Source organism: Belonocnema kinseyi, chromosome 7, assembly GCF_010883055.1.
Source record: "Belonocnema kinseyi isolate 2016_QV_RU_SX_M_011 chromosome 7, B_treatae_v1, whole genome shotgun sequence".
Classification (NCBI taxonomy): domain Eukaryota; kingdom Metazoa; phylum Arthropoda; class Insecta; order Hymenoptera; family Cynipidae; genus Belonocnema; species Belonocnema kinseyi.
In genome coordinates this window covers 52,549,493-52,565,064 of record NC_046663.1, presented here as the reverse complement: position 1 = coordinate 52,565,064, position 15,572 = coordinate 52,549,493, and the positions used below count along the sequence as shown (strand labels likewise).

The 15,572-nt window shown below is 30.7% G+C and overlaps 1 protein-coding gene across 5 annotated transcripts in view; it reads left to right on the top strand.

The window, feature by feature from the left end:
* The window catches only part of LOC117177533, a 255,878-nt gene extending 240,538 nt beyond the window's left edge, over positions 1-15,340 (top strand). For 3 of the 5 annotated variants that reach the window (XM_033368308.1, XM_033368309.1, XM_033368307.1), the window contains 4 exons: positions 10,911-11,090; positions 11,970-12,219; positions 14,057-14,240; positions 14,605-15,340. In XM_033368308.1, coding sequence (XP_033224199.1) covers positions 10,911-11,090; positions 11,970-12,219; positions 14,057-14,240; positions 14,605-14,751 — 761 coding nt within the window. In that variant the 3' untranslated portion in view covers positions 14,752-15,340. The remainder of the gene's footprint in view (positions 1-10,910; positions 11,091-11,969; positions 12,220-14,056; positions 14,241-14,604) is intronic. The other 2 variants (XM_033368311.1, XM_033368310.1) reach the window with 1 other exon arrangement.
* Positions 15,341-15,572: the final 232 nt, after the last annotated feature.

Genomic DNA, 15,572 nt, shown 5'->3' with positions numbered 1-15,572 from the left:
TTCTTGAAAGTCCATTACAGAATTAGCATATGTTTTTAGTTAGGGTAATATATTCAGTACAATATTGTCTTATCTTTTCCAAAAACATTAAGACAATTGGGACATGTTTTCAGAACAATATTGTATTATCTTTTCCAAAGACTCACATATGAATTGGGCCCATGCTTTTGGTTATATTAATATATTTAATACAATATTAAACTATCTTTCTTAAAAATATCGCCGATTCCTGATACAGCACCAAGGACGGCCGCGACATCTTTTTATAATATAAAGAAATATTTTAATCGAATAATATAACATTATATTCCACGGGTATACGTTAAATTTTTAACATTTATAAGCTCTTTGAAATTTAATTCTATGCAACATGAAGTATACATGATAAGAAATAAAACATTATTTTACTGAATATAAAAAAATACAGAATACAAATATATTTTTCTTGAGAATTTTTTTATTTTGGCATTTCGGGAATTTGCTAATGTCCAAAATTTACCAATTTGCTGAAGTTTAAATTTAGAAATTTCAAAAATTTTGGCTTCAAACTTTTCCAGTGTAGAGTTTCGTATGATTTTTTTACATTCTCATCAAGAGAAGGTATTATATTTGAGTAAAACTTAAACCCCCCCCCCCCCGTTTTTGTCAAATGTCCACGTTTTGAGACTCCCTGAATCCGAAAAACAGGTTTTCACGAATGCATGTTTGTGTGGGTCTGTAGATTTTTAGTTTGTTAGCACGATAACTTTCGTAAGAATTGTTGGATTGGATTGGCCTTTGGTATACTCTTTTAGTGTCCTAAAATAAAGATCAAGTTCGTTAGCCAACCATTTTGGATGAAAATTCAAAAGGTTAACGCATTTTGAACATTTTTGAGATAACTTTTTTCAAAATTCAAAAATTTTCTGTAAGGATGTTCATAGTATTCAAAGAGATGAACAATTTATCTCCATGAATTTTTTTGATAAAACCAAAAATTACCACAGTTATAGCATTTACAAAATTCCAAAAAACACACGAAAATCAACATTTGAAGCCAAATAACGCACGAAACGGAAAAAAGATTAAAGAAGAAAAATGTTTCTTTTTTAATATCCTACAAAATTATTTTAAAAAAAGAGTGTTTTTGGTTTCGGACAATCTTCAACGATTTTGACAAAAAAATGAAAAAAAGCTAATAAGAAATCTAAGAGAGTTGTCCAGCCTCGTTTTTGAATTAGATTTTCAATTTTTTTTATAAATAAATAAATATGAAGAAAACAATGGCCTTTTTTCTATTTAGCGTTCCCGGTGCTCGTTAATAACAGGATAATGGTTTTAATCGCTTAAGTTTTATAAAATAGCATTAGTTAAGGATTATTCAATATTAGGCAATATACAAAAAAATTTGTTATCAACAAATTATTTGTTGAAAAATTTTTTTCTACGATTTTCCATAAATACACATTTTTTCAAGTTATGTTGCAAGAAATTAGAATTGAAACAATATTATGTGAAAAATTTCTCTTCTGATTATAGTTGTTTAAATTATAAACAAATTTAATGTACAAATGCAGTCATCAGAAATTAATAAAAAATGCATTATTTGGGTGTTTATTTGCAGGAAAATTCGATTTTTTCACTGAGAGTCTTTTCAGTTGGGAACTTCATGACAATTCCAGCAAAATTCATAATTTTTTGTATCCATTTTATGATTTTTTTAAAACAAATTTAATAAACAAATGCATTATTGGGGCATCTATCGACGCAACAATTCCTTTTTGTTTCGATTTTAGACTTTTAATTGGGATCTTCATAATAAATTCGACAACATTCATGATGAGTTGACACATTTTATGATTTTTAAAAACAAATTCAACAAACAAATACATTATTCGGTCATCTGTGGACAGAAAAATTCGTTTTGTTCGATTTCAGACGTTTTAATTGGGAAGTTCATGATGAATTTAGCAAAATTCATAATTGGTTGATAAATTTTATATTTTTTAAAAACCGAATTTAATAAACAAATGCATTATTCGAGCATCTGTCGATTGAAATTTTTTTTTTAATATCCTAATTAAAACTGTTGACATAGAAAAAAAAACGAATTTTTCTGTAGACAAATGCCTGATTACTACATTTATTCATCAAATTTGTTAAAAGAAATAATAAAATTTATCAACTTGTTATGAATGTTGCTAAAATTCTCAACAATTTCCCATCTGAAAAGACTGACATTGAAAAAACCGAGTTTTTCTGCCAACAAATGCCCGAATAATGCATTTGTTTATTAAATTTGTTTAAAAGATCATAAGATCAATTAAAAAATTATGAATTTGCTGCAAATACCATAAAGTTCCGAATTAAAAAAAAGTACATCGAAAAAAACGAATTTTTCTGTCGAGAATTGCCTGATTACTGCATTTGTTCATAAAATGTCTTGCAATATAACTAGAAAAACGTATGATTATGGAAAATCATAAAGAACATTTTTTCAACTAATAATTTGTTTATAAACAATTTTGTTGTTTAATAATATATATATATAACATTGGAGCATCTTTAGCTAATATTAGTTTATGAAACTTAGGCGATTTCAACACTTTTCCTGTTATTGACAAGCAATGTGAACGTCAAATAGATAAAATGGCAATTTTTTCGTCATATTTGTTTGTTTTTTTATAAAAACTTAAATACCTAATTGAAAAATAAGGCTCGACAACTCTGTTAAAAATCTTAACTTTTTTTTTTCAAATTTTGTTTGTCCAAATCACTCAATATTTTTCGGCTGTACGTTATTTTGAACCAAAAATTTCATTTTTTCGCACTGTGGGACGGGAATATGAAAATGAGATCATATAAGAATTCCCATCTAAAACAACGCTGCTGAAGGTTGGTTGAACTTCTCAGCATAAAACACTAACCAGCTATGACTCTATGTTGAAACTAACCGCCCCCAAACCCTCGTTAATCAAAGTTTTGTGGGTCACTGAGTTAGAGTTTTAATTTAAAAGTTGAAAAAAGGCAAGGCTGATATTTCGAACGTATGTGCTACGTTTAAATCGTAAAAACAAAATTGGAAATGAGTAAATTCAGTTTTTGGAAAACCGGCAGAAGTTGCAGTAAAATGTTTAATAACAAACTTTTTTAAAGAATGCGCATTTTTTTAAAACGCGATAATCACACGACGTCTGTTATGGAAATGATATACAAGTTGAGGTACAAGTTCGAGTGCGAAGCACGAGATACGTGATGAGAATGTATTCGTTGAAGCTAAAGGAGCTTTAACAAAAAAAAATCACTATCACGAAATTACTGTTGTCGATATTTTGACTTTTAGTTGAGAAAAATCTGTGGATATCTGAGATATACAAAGACAGAGCGCCCTAGGCGCGCTTAAACTGGCGAGCCGCGCGCTCAACGCTCTATGAGAATGTGCACGCAAGGCCGGCGGATTTATTTTTTAATTTCGGTAATTTCGGTCCTTTTCAACATTCGCGATTTTTATTTTTCGGCAAAATTATGGCAATCCATACAACTTTAGCATCTTATTGAAATAAAACTATGAGTATTTTAAAAAATCCGCAATGGCTCTTTGTCCTTCCCTTACATTTATACACAGACCTTTTTCAAATTAAAAGTCAAAATTTCGATAACTAACTTGGTGATTGTGAATTCTCTTTTTTGAAAGCTTCTTCAGCTTTCAGGGACACATTCTCATTTACATTGAATCAGATATATTTTACTTGTCTCATTTTTATAATAAACAAGTGCGCATTCTTTAGAAAACATGTATGTTATTGATCACTTTATTGCTCATTGTCTCGTTAGTGATTGTCTTCTATAGTTGTTTATTATCAATGTTATTTTTTACGAGTTCAAGAAAAATACGCATCCTAGCGTAATGTGGTTCTAAGGAAATTTTTGGATATAATTTAGGTGAAATTTTTTGTTACATAAAATGTTATGTAACTTGTGTCGTTTCCCCAAAAATTTAATTTGGTCATTTTTAATGTTATTTACTACGATTCAAAAAAACTAAAACTACGCTTCATATAAAAAAGTGATTAATAACAAATTTGTAGATTTTTTCGGTTGAACAACTTTTGTCTTTCGATTTTTTTCTTACCTTGTGTTCTTTTTAAACACCATCATAAAACATTTTCTTTTCGAATGCAGGGGCACCCAAAACGTGTAAATTTAAAGCAATTCCTGATAGTCAGTTTTTATCTAAAACTATCTTATTGCAATAAGAATATAAAAATTTATATTTTGAAAATTTTCTTTCATATTATAAAAAATAAGTTTTTCCATATGAAGAAATAATTATTTGTATTATTTCTGTGAGTTTTTCCTCATTGGGTTATACTTTAATGAGGAGAAAACTTACAGGATATCTACTTCATGAATCTAGAAAAAGCAAATTTTAAATTTAAGAAATTTTAAATGTAAATATTCAAGTAGCCCTGAGTAAATGAAAAAAAATGTTGGCGAAAAACAAAAAATACGTGTCTCATATTCTTCCTTGGGAAAAAATACATTTCAGCCCCAAACAATTGTGTGAGATGATAAAGGTCAGACTGCCGATTTCATATGAAAAAGGTCTTTATTGATTTATTTGATACACTGAGAAAACTATATCGCATGAATTACAATATATACCGTAATTCATGCCCTATATATCGTAATTATCGCATTATAATAGCGCAAAATCGTGATATCGTATATTGCAAGTTTTTACATTATATACCGCATAATTGTGCAGTCTATAACGTAAGAATTTAAGTTTATTACGCTATTACATTGTGTTTCTTCTTTTGTGGTCTCGCGAGGGTTCGAGTAGTGAACAAACGATCACAGAAAAAATTAAAGATAAAGTTTACATCGATTCCAGGTGAAAGATTCACCGGAACAAAAATTAACCTTGCCAGATAAACTTTACATGAATCGAAGATAATTTCCGATTTTTAACCTTGCCTGGATAAACTTTTTATCTTATAATCGCTCCATTTTTATTCGAGGTGTAGCAACAATTACGACGCCAGCGCCATCCAGTGTCGTTTAACATAATCAAATTCGAGAGAAATGGGGATTCCCATCTGTCAGTTACATTTTGCTTCGACGAGTTCAGAATTATTTTCCTAACCTCAGTGAAAATATGTTTAATCATTAACCGTTACAGGTCCTACCTACAGCAAATTTTTCCTTTTTTCTGTGATTATTTCAAATCTGTTGTCTCGAATTATAGCTCAAACTCACTCATACTGTGCCTTTTTTCCATTGCTGCTAAAAACGCCGCGCCGTATAGAAGACGACACTAACCAAATTTAACTTAATTTTTTTCTGTGATATTAGTGCATTATAATATCGTACAAAGCGCCGGAACCTGATTGTACGTTATAATATTGCGCTTTCTTGCAATATAAAGATTTTGCGATATCTTTGTGCGATATCTTTTTCTCCATGTACTTTAGCATAAAATTTGAATTGTTTTAAATTTAAAAGAAAATAGAAGACGTCGGACTTTTTATACATTGTGTTGTTATAAATAAAACTGAATCTAACACAAATTGTCAATAAAATGAAGAGGAAAAAAATGATAGGATTCTGCCTTGAAGGAAAGTTAGTATTGTTATTGAAATAAAAGATTCTAACCATGCGTATCCCTCCAAAGGCGGATGGAGAACTGATATAAAGGCTGCTCGACAGATTACATATAAATTACACATAATCTGTCGATCCATTACTCACACAGCCCCTTTGTATATCGCCATGGGGTGAATCTTGTCATTGAGGCGACCCCTAAACCTAAATCTTTAAATCGATATCCCTCTTCTTATCGTAAATTCAATATACTTCCATAAAAATGAGGGAGCCAAATTCAAAAGAGGTTATCTTTTCTACATTTTCGTCTAAACGATAAAAAATATATCATTATCCAGATTTTAGTTCAATATTCTGAATTTTAATAATCTATCAAAACTGAAGCAAATGTATGGTCTCACTGTCCTACAAAATTAATAATTTAAAGTTTTAATTTAATTTTCCAAATTATTCCAATTTATATTCAATTTAGATTTAAATTCACTTATATGAAATGCAAATTGATTATAATTCATTCATTGATATCTCATACTTAGCTTTATAACCAATATTAATTCATTTCAATTCGTAAGAGGTAAAAAATCTACTTCAGTCATTTCAGTTTTTGAAAAAACGAAAGCGTTGAAGGGATTGAAATTGATGGAAATAAAATTAAATGATATGTAACTTTGATATCAGTCCCCTAAGTATACATGTACTGCAACAAATCAAACTACGTAACTTAACCTCGAATAAGGTATACAACATAGTCAAATAGAAACCTTGCATTATAAGAAATTGTATTAATGTTTTGCCTATTTGAAACCGATTCATTATGATATTTTTTCTGTGTAATTACAAGAGCAGGGATATATATTTTTATAGAAATTAAAAGTGATAATCTTATTATAAGAAATATGCTTGTTTATTCAAAAAATAATATTGATGTTTTATATTATAAATTAATTTTTTTTAATACTAGTCGAACAGAATTTAACAGTAGAATAGATTCCAGTTGAGCAAAAAAATTTGCCTGGGTGTAATTAATAAAAGTTTGAGAAATATCTAAATCTCCAATCTTTAAAAACTCTCAGATTTAGTTGATTCTGAAGAACCGTAGTTTTTATGATTTCTGACGTCAAAATTTTTTTAAATAAAAAAGCAAGCTATGAGTGGATGCAAATGTTTTGACAAAAGGTGATACACTATTTCGATGCATTTTTGATCTTGAATCGAATGCCTATATAATTTTTACCATACCTTCAACAGTTCTCCGCAGTTAACCGCAAAAATATTTTTAAAAGAAGTCTAGAAAAAGACTTATGCTCAGCTAATTAATATATATTTTTATTAATCAATTTGGGAGCATGTTTTTCGTTTTTAATGCAGAAAATATCTTTCAAGAATACATAACACTATATATATATATATATAAATTTGGAAAGGGATTTATTGGGACTCTCAAGAGTTTTCAACAAAAACAAGGGAACCTGTGAGGTTCCTATGAGGGGATTTGTTTTTTAAACTGGATTAGATTGCTATATTATTAGAAATTGCCTACTAATATGCAAATCTGATCTAGTTTAAGTAGATCTCAAAACAATTTCAAATAATAAAGAGTAAGATCAATGCCCTGTAAATCATTTATAAAATTTCTACATTTTGTCTGAATCTTCAACATTCGAATATTATATAAAAGTTTAAAGCAGCCACATTTTTTACACATTTGCAAGCTTAAATCATGCCGTCAGTCCATGTCGGTGGATCACCTGTGACGCACAGCATTCAAGCGGCAACTCATAATACGAGTTTAATTTAATTTTGAAATACTTGACATTTTGGGTATAACGGTTTTATAACCATTGGAACTTTTTACCTTTTTTAATATTTGATCGTATTTATGGGTTATAAGTTTTTACTATGATTCTTTGATTGAATGTACTAAAATATAATATTTTATTATATCATTGCTAAATTGACATGATGAAGTGCTGCCAACCCACAAAAGTGGTTATTTCACTGAATCAATAAGCAACCTGTCACTGGTTGTCAGTCACCCATTTCTGGCTATTTTTATCAGTGAAATTTCACTAATTCAGATTAAGAGAACAGTTATAACTGGGTTTAAACTAAATTATATTTTATAATTCATATTTAGTTATAACTAAATGTGTCTTCAATTTCCATCCAACGGTTTGTCTTTTGCTCGAAGAAAGAAGACATGAAGACAAAATGGGAATGATCATCATGCCATCGCATCGCCCCGCTTGCGAAGAGCACACTATTGTTATATGCAATGATTGTAGCGGTATGTGACGAAAAAAATGTCAAAGTGCTTCAAGTACAAATCTACCTGCTTTTCCTATTATTTACTTTTTATATAACGTCATTACGTATAAACACATCGCACACTTTACTTTTTTAAATAAATAAAATATTTTTTTTATAAAAATGTATGGTTCATTTGTGCACAAAATTCCAGCCTTCATTTCTTAGAGTAAATATACTTTTTCAAGAAGCCACTTAACTATTAATTTTTTTCTGATTTTGGAACATTAGTACAAGACTAAACTAAAATTTGAGACCTTCATATCGAAAAATTAAAAAGTTATGAATTTTTTCGTATAAAAGGTCATTTTTTACATTAGCCACACTGGGGTCCAGTGGACCCCAGTGTGGAAAATATGTTAATCTATGAAAGTGTGGCGAGCAAGAGTTAATAGTATAATAATAAAAAGTACATATATAATTATATATCTTTACACCATTTCTTGAAATGCATTTTATGACGTAACTTGAAATAAAACTACAAAAATTTTAAAAATTAGTTATATTTATATCTAGTCTGAGTGAAATATATGTCAATCCAACAATAATTTATTAATAGATTAATAGATCTTCCTAAAAATTTTGCCTCACTCATTCAAAACAAATGAAGTATCCACTAGAGCCTGATTGGAGCATCAGTTTTTTCTAGTCTAGAAATTCTGGTAGGGGCCCCACAAGTATTAATAATAATAATATCTTTGAAGCTGCCAGCTATGAAACAGAGTTTCAAATTAGGAGCATTTAAAAGAATTTAGATATATTCAAACTAGTTTGAGGGAATTTGAGCGATATAAAATGCATCGATATTACAAAAGCTTTTCGTCAAAAATAATTTGTATCCAATTATAGCGAGATTTTGGATTTACCAACAAAATTTATACTACGGAAACGGCACTGACTTTTGAATTAATCTTCGAATAAGTATGGTCAGATTATAAAGTTAAATAGCACAAAATTGCTATTTTTAAATTTTTTAATTTATCTGCTATATCATCAGAGATTGTACCTTACTGACAGTAGATCAACCCTCCAAACCATGAAGGCAGAAAATCTACACAATATCAATCAAGTTAAGAATCTTCAATAACAGAAAATGCTTAACGTCTTAATACGACTAGATGGAAAATAATATTTTTAAATTAAAATTATTTCTTGAAAAAAAGATCCTATTCCATCTTTACTCCATTGGGAATCGAACCACAAAACTTCTGATTTCCGGTCAGGTGCTTTTCCAATTAAGCTATTAGAGGAAACCTGACCGGAAATCAGAAGTTTTGTGATTCGATTCCCAATGGAGTGAAGATGGAGTAGGATCTTTTTTTCAAGAAATAATTTTAATTTAAAAATGTTATTTTCCATCTAGTCTTATTAAGGCGTTAAGCATTTTCAGTTATTGAAGATTTTTAACTTGATCGATATTGTGTAGATTTTCTGCATTCATGGTTTGGAGGGTTGATCGACTGTCAGTAAGGTACAATCTCTGATGATATAGCAGATAAATTAAAAAAATTTTAAATAATTACTTGTACCATTAACACCTAGCTAAAAATTAGCGTTATGTTCTTGAATTAAGAGTTCTTATTCTGATCCCTCTAATAGCTTAATTGGAAAAGCACCTGACCGGAAATCAGAAGTTTTGTGGTTCGATTCCCAATGGAGGGAAGATGGAGTAGGATCTTTTTTTCAAGAAATAATTTTAATTTAAAAATTGCAATTTCCCCCTCAGAATAATATGCAAATTATTTCAACGGCATGGAACAAAGATAAATATTGAAACTAGAAATGAAATCCTATATCTACAGCGTAAACGTAGAAAGTGCCATTTCGATCTAAAATAGATTCCTTAACTTTGATAAGTTAATAGCATTGAAGCGAGAGCAAGACGTTTCCGTTGATAATGTTTCGCGACCTGTCTTTTGACATTCTTCGTAAGTGTCAATATTGATTATCGGTACTGAAATGGAATTAAATCGCCTCTGCTACATAATTAACGACGAGAGACCCCGAAAGCTGAGACTGACACTTCGGGGACGTTAATAAGTTTACCTCGTTCTGTAACTCTAATGGGTTGAAAAAAGACCTCGGAATATTATCATTATTTGATATTCCATCAGAGCCATTTCTACCTCTATGTGATATTCAACACTGACTTTCCAACTTAATTAGTTAATTAAACCAATCAATACGGTACATCGCGTTTAATCTACGTAAACTTGACATATAATTTTCAAACGCACGCAATCGGATCAAATAATCAATCCGGACAAATGACTTCAATCTCATAATTCAATTATGAGGAACTCGTTCTCGATTTAATATTATTTTTACTTCGAGAACAAAAAGCGAGTGAAAAGACATTTTCAGATAAATATATACATCTCTTTTTCTTCGTATTTGAAAAAAACAGCACATTGTGTTTTTTTATATTTACAAATTGAATCGATCAGCTTTGAGGTGAAAATTGAACACTGAATGATGTTAATGATGTTAACGATGTATATATTGTAAATAAAAATATTCTATCCCCAAATTATATATATATATTACGAGTAATATCTTCTCATTTGCACACCCTTATTCGTCTTACGAGTCATCTCCCTAGAGAAATCTTCGCTACTTCTTAGTTTTGCTTCGTCTATCAAATTCCGATCCGGTTTGTATCTTCGTTTAAACTTTCCAAATATTCGAAACGAGTGTTCGCAAAATTTCAAAAGAGATTACAATTTTGTTAAGCTATTATCTCGAGGGATAATCGTGATTGTCAATTTCAATTAATTTTCAATTAATTTTTAATCAATGTAATACAAAATAAAATCTATTATTGAGGGAAAACATCTCTCTGGAAATTTTACGAATTTCACATATTTGCGGGATAGCTTATAATATGAATAGATCTTTTTAATATCACTCATATTAGCATCTGATACAAAAACAATGTAATTGGAACTTGTTAGGCAATGCATGTTAGTCATTAGAGTAATGAAACACGTAATTATGAAATGCAATCAAACTCAAAGCGCCACACAGTCCACAACGTAGAAGAGAGAGACTGAATTTGAGGATGAAGAGTCTAAGTTTGGACTCTCCAGAAGGATCAGCTCATATTCGCCATCGTCCGCGTGATTATCATGCTGCTGGTCATAGGGATTCATACACACCTCCACGACGATCTGATAGTGGAAGTATCAACAGATTATGTAAGTTTAGTACAGCATGCTGAAGAAAAGTATTTTCTTTTTGTCAGTGTTACTCTTCCGACTTAAAGTCATAAAGAAAAAGACGTAAATTTCAAAAACATGTAAAGCTATCAAGAACTTTTGAGTTAGTCAAAATTCTTTACGATTCATCAGGTAAGACTCTAGAATTTCAACCTATTCTTTAACAACATTTTTTAAAACTATCTTCTTTTTAATAGGCCTGCATGCTTTGAAATTCTTGAATGTTCAAAGACCTGTTTTCAATTGTATTTAAAAGTAGATGTGTAACTTCGAATCATTATTTAAAGACTATCAACTTTGAACATTGCAACATTAATGTAATTTTTTCATGTTTGAATCCTCAAATTGACAAATAAGAAATACATTTCTGTAATATATTTCGTGTCTGGAAAGAAGGGATCAATGTTCTAAATATTAGATCCGATACCGTAAGCTGAGGCTGAGTTTGGGAAAACGGCGCACCCTTAATTCTGTATTTTAAACGGGATTTTAATTCTTCTAGGGTTTCCAATTGAAGTTTTACCATTCTCAGGTGCAAGCCTCTATACTTTTCATCCAAATGAAGCAAATATCTCAATCAGAAATTCAGAATGAAAGATGCGCCCCTTTACCCCACATACGCCGATTAGCCTCATTTTACGGTAATTTCCAACGTCTGAATTAGATAAAGACTTGCACATTGTTTATGGACTTGAGTAGTTTCATATTTTTTTATTTCACTGATCAAGTATTTTTCTAAAGGTACTGAAGTAGATTTAGTTGCCTGTTTTATTTTCAGATCACTTTAACGTATTCTGTCGGCTTTTTCATTAAATACGTTGATGAGAAATTGAGTGGTTTTTTTTGTTTTTATTGCAGCGCCCTGCAGTCCAGGTCAAGGGCACGGGGTTCACAAGCACTTGAGGGGCACAATAAGAATGTCCAGTGTTGAACTGCCAGACGAAAATGAAAAATCCTATTCCTCAGCGAGCACCTCACCTTGTCCCTCGCCACACACTAACAACCAAAACCATCTGAATCCACCTGGGAAACGTGTCTTACCACCAAATAATCTCTACGTAGTCTTATACAACTTTGAAGCTAGACATCGGGACGAATTAGACTTAAAGTGAGATTCGCTTTCATAGATTTTTTCAATGGCAAGCTCAAATTATTTCAGCTTTTGTAAATTACAAATCCAAAAATATTTTACAAATTTTATTTTTACGATTTTTTTCGTCTAGTACTCTTTGCATTAAAACCTATTATTCTAAGTCTCACCGCCAAACCTTCTTTTTTCTTCAGATTTGAAACAAAGCAAATATGAACGACAGAAAATAGTTGCAAATTGCTATCTACAGTTGCTTGACGTAAAAATGATTTATTTATTCAATGTAATAATAGCTTTTCACTTGTAATAAACTTGTAATCCTAAGGAATCCACTTTTAGTTTGAAGTAATTCACTTATAGTCCGCGCAAAATCCCCTTGTAAAATGACACAGTCCAAGTAATCTGGCATCATAAATTTTAATCTTATAATCTCTAGAATATACTCAAAAGCTTTTCCAAAATATTTTTGGTTTATAAATCCTAGTTACTTAACAGCAAACATTTGAATTTAATTAATTGCATATAAAAGCAGATAAGCTCAAATTATAATTTAAGAAATTTAAATGATATTAAAATGACATAAGAAATTCTATTTAACGTCCAATAATCAAGCTAATGTGCAGAATTCCTGAAAATAAAACCAAAAATCCATCGATCAAATTTGTACAATCACAATAAAATATTCCTATTACAATTTGAAATGAAAGAAAATATAAGGAAAATTTTCCTAAAAAAAGAAAAGAAACCATTTTTTTAAGACCACCATAAAAAAGAGGAAAGAAAAATGAGAAGGCAACTTATACAGCACCGTTATCAAGGCAAAAAAATTCTTGCGGGTGGGCACAGCAACGAAACCATGATATTTAGTATATTTCAGGTATGTTTATAACCGGTTTGACTAGATTCAAGGGTGCCAGGGAGAGACCATCGTGGTTCCGTTGCTGTTCCTGCCTGCTCGAATTTTTTTATTATATTTTTGTTTAGGGTTATGTATGAGTTCCGAAACGTTGGCGATTATTTGTCACAAATGTTTTGGTTGGTTGTCTTCTCCTTTTTGAGTATCGTTGGGGTGACTTCTTACTGTAATTGCGTTTCACATTCTAAATAAAACACTTTGTATTTTTACTCAAAGAAACTGTGACAAATTGAGGCCCAGGGCCAAGAAGTGCAATTTTTTCAATTTGAAAAAATTCGTCTATTTATTTTTGCTAAAATAAACAAATATTATAAGGCGAGACCTAGAAAAAAATGAATTCACCGTACTATATATTCTCAAATTCATGTTCTTTGAATGTTTGATTGCAAGCATTAGTTTTCATACTTTCGATTCTGGACGTTTTTAATTTGTAATGCTATCAATTTTATGTTACTAAAGATTCCCATGTTTTATTTCTTCTAATATAAATTAAATTTGTAATTTTGAGTATTCCATATCCAATATATTAAAATGTAGATTTATCCCATTTTTTAAATTCCCAAATTTCAATGCTGTTTAAATTGCATGTTGTCTTTGAATTTGAATGTTTTTAACTTTTAATGAATTCTACATTGTAGTTAGTCCTAAAGATGTCTTTAAATTTTACCCAGCAATCATATTCAAGCAAAACCATCATAATAATTCATACCCCGCAATCTATATTTTATTATTTAAATATATTTACAAAATAGACATATAAATTGAGGTAAATATTAATAGGCGACATTAAAACAGTATTTGTTTCCATTAATTATGAAGTTATTTGCAGGTTTCACTTTTAAGGGAAACCTCAAATAATCCGGGACTTCCCCAGAATAAACTTCAAGTTGACAGCTATTATATATTATCGCATTAAAATACGATTCATTCCTGTTACAGAGCTGGTTTCAAAGTTTCGGTAATCGATAAATCAGAAAAGGACTGGTGGAAGGGCAAATGTTTAGGTGGTCGAGCTGGATATTTTCCCAGTGCTTATGTGATGAGAGTCGATCCTGGTCAAAAATCGTTACAAGTTACTAGAAATTTACAACTTGCTGACCAAACAACACTCTTACGAGATCAGGTAAAAAAATTTTATTTTTCTCATGGAAATCACGGGAAATTGAAAAATTGTGTGTGTCATGTTAATATCGATTTTAAAGGAGGATGAACTGCTGATCAAATCTTTTAGTTTGTGACACTATCCATTATTCATAAACTTCCCTCTGCTGATACGGTCACACGTCATGTGATGTCATGTTATATATCTTGTCACGTCTATCATTTTCATTTGAAATTCCTCGATTTTTTTCTGTGGAAACGAACCCCGATAGGGATCTTTTGAATAAAATATTATTGGTGGCAATTCCGCAGGACAAATTGAGACCAATTTTTAGAGAATTTAGAAAAACTGATTTTGTGGAAAATAAGTATGACTTTTTTCACAGATCGTTTTGCAAGTGGGTGAAGAGCTTGATGGGGTGGCGATGGTTAGATGTGCTGCTGATGTTCGATCATCAGAGCAGACTTCGAATGAAGGGGAAGTACAATTCAAGGAAACACTTTGTCCTTTGAAATATCTGCAGGAAGTGTGACAACAGCCTTTCGAAGAAGAAGAACGTCGCTACAGAATCCCCCGTCAAGGATGGGTTCCAATTCCAGAATCCTGTGAGGATTTATCACGCCCCACGTCTTCAACATCCGCCAACCAAACTGGAGAAATCATCGTTTGCGATTTCACGAAACGTGGCAACTGGTCCTCAGTTCGGATCTCCCGAGCCATAATCTTCCAAACTTCTCCTGAAACTGGTCAATATTCGAGGAAACGAAACCAAAACTCCACTTCAAGTCATCGGAGCACTTCCGAAAAATACTACGATTGTTTCCAGTGTGCCGAAAAGTGCCGACACCTTTCTTTAAAAAACAGTTACAAGTACAACAAATCTAATAAGAATTCTTACATTTCTAACAAGAACTCCTATACTTCTAATAAAAACTCGTATAATTCTAATAAGAACTCTTATAACTCTAACAAGAATTCTTATAACTCGAATAAGAACTTTAATAATAATAACTGCAATAAAAATTCGAACAAGAACAAAAATGTCAGTAAAAGTGCTAAGATGAGCAATGATTCCAAAAAGATCAACGACATCCTAAATGGAAAGAAAAGCTACTTCCAGATGAAAAAAAATGTCAAAGAAAATGATACATCTGTAAAAGAGAGAGTTCTAAAAATCTCCAATCGTCAGGTTTCAAACTACCAAATTGCTCAGCATCCATTTCTGAAAAAGGAGATATCCAACTACCAGTTTTCAAATAATCAGATTTTGAACAATCAAATCTCTAACTATCAGATTTCGAATCAAGCAACACCTGCAAGGAAGAGATCTTCGTTAGCAAGACCTGTTAAGAT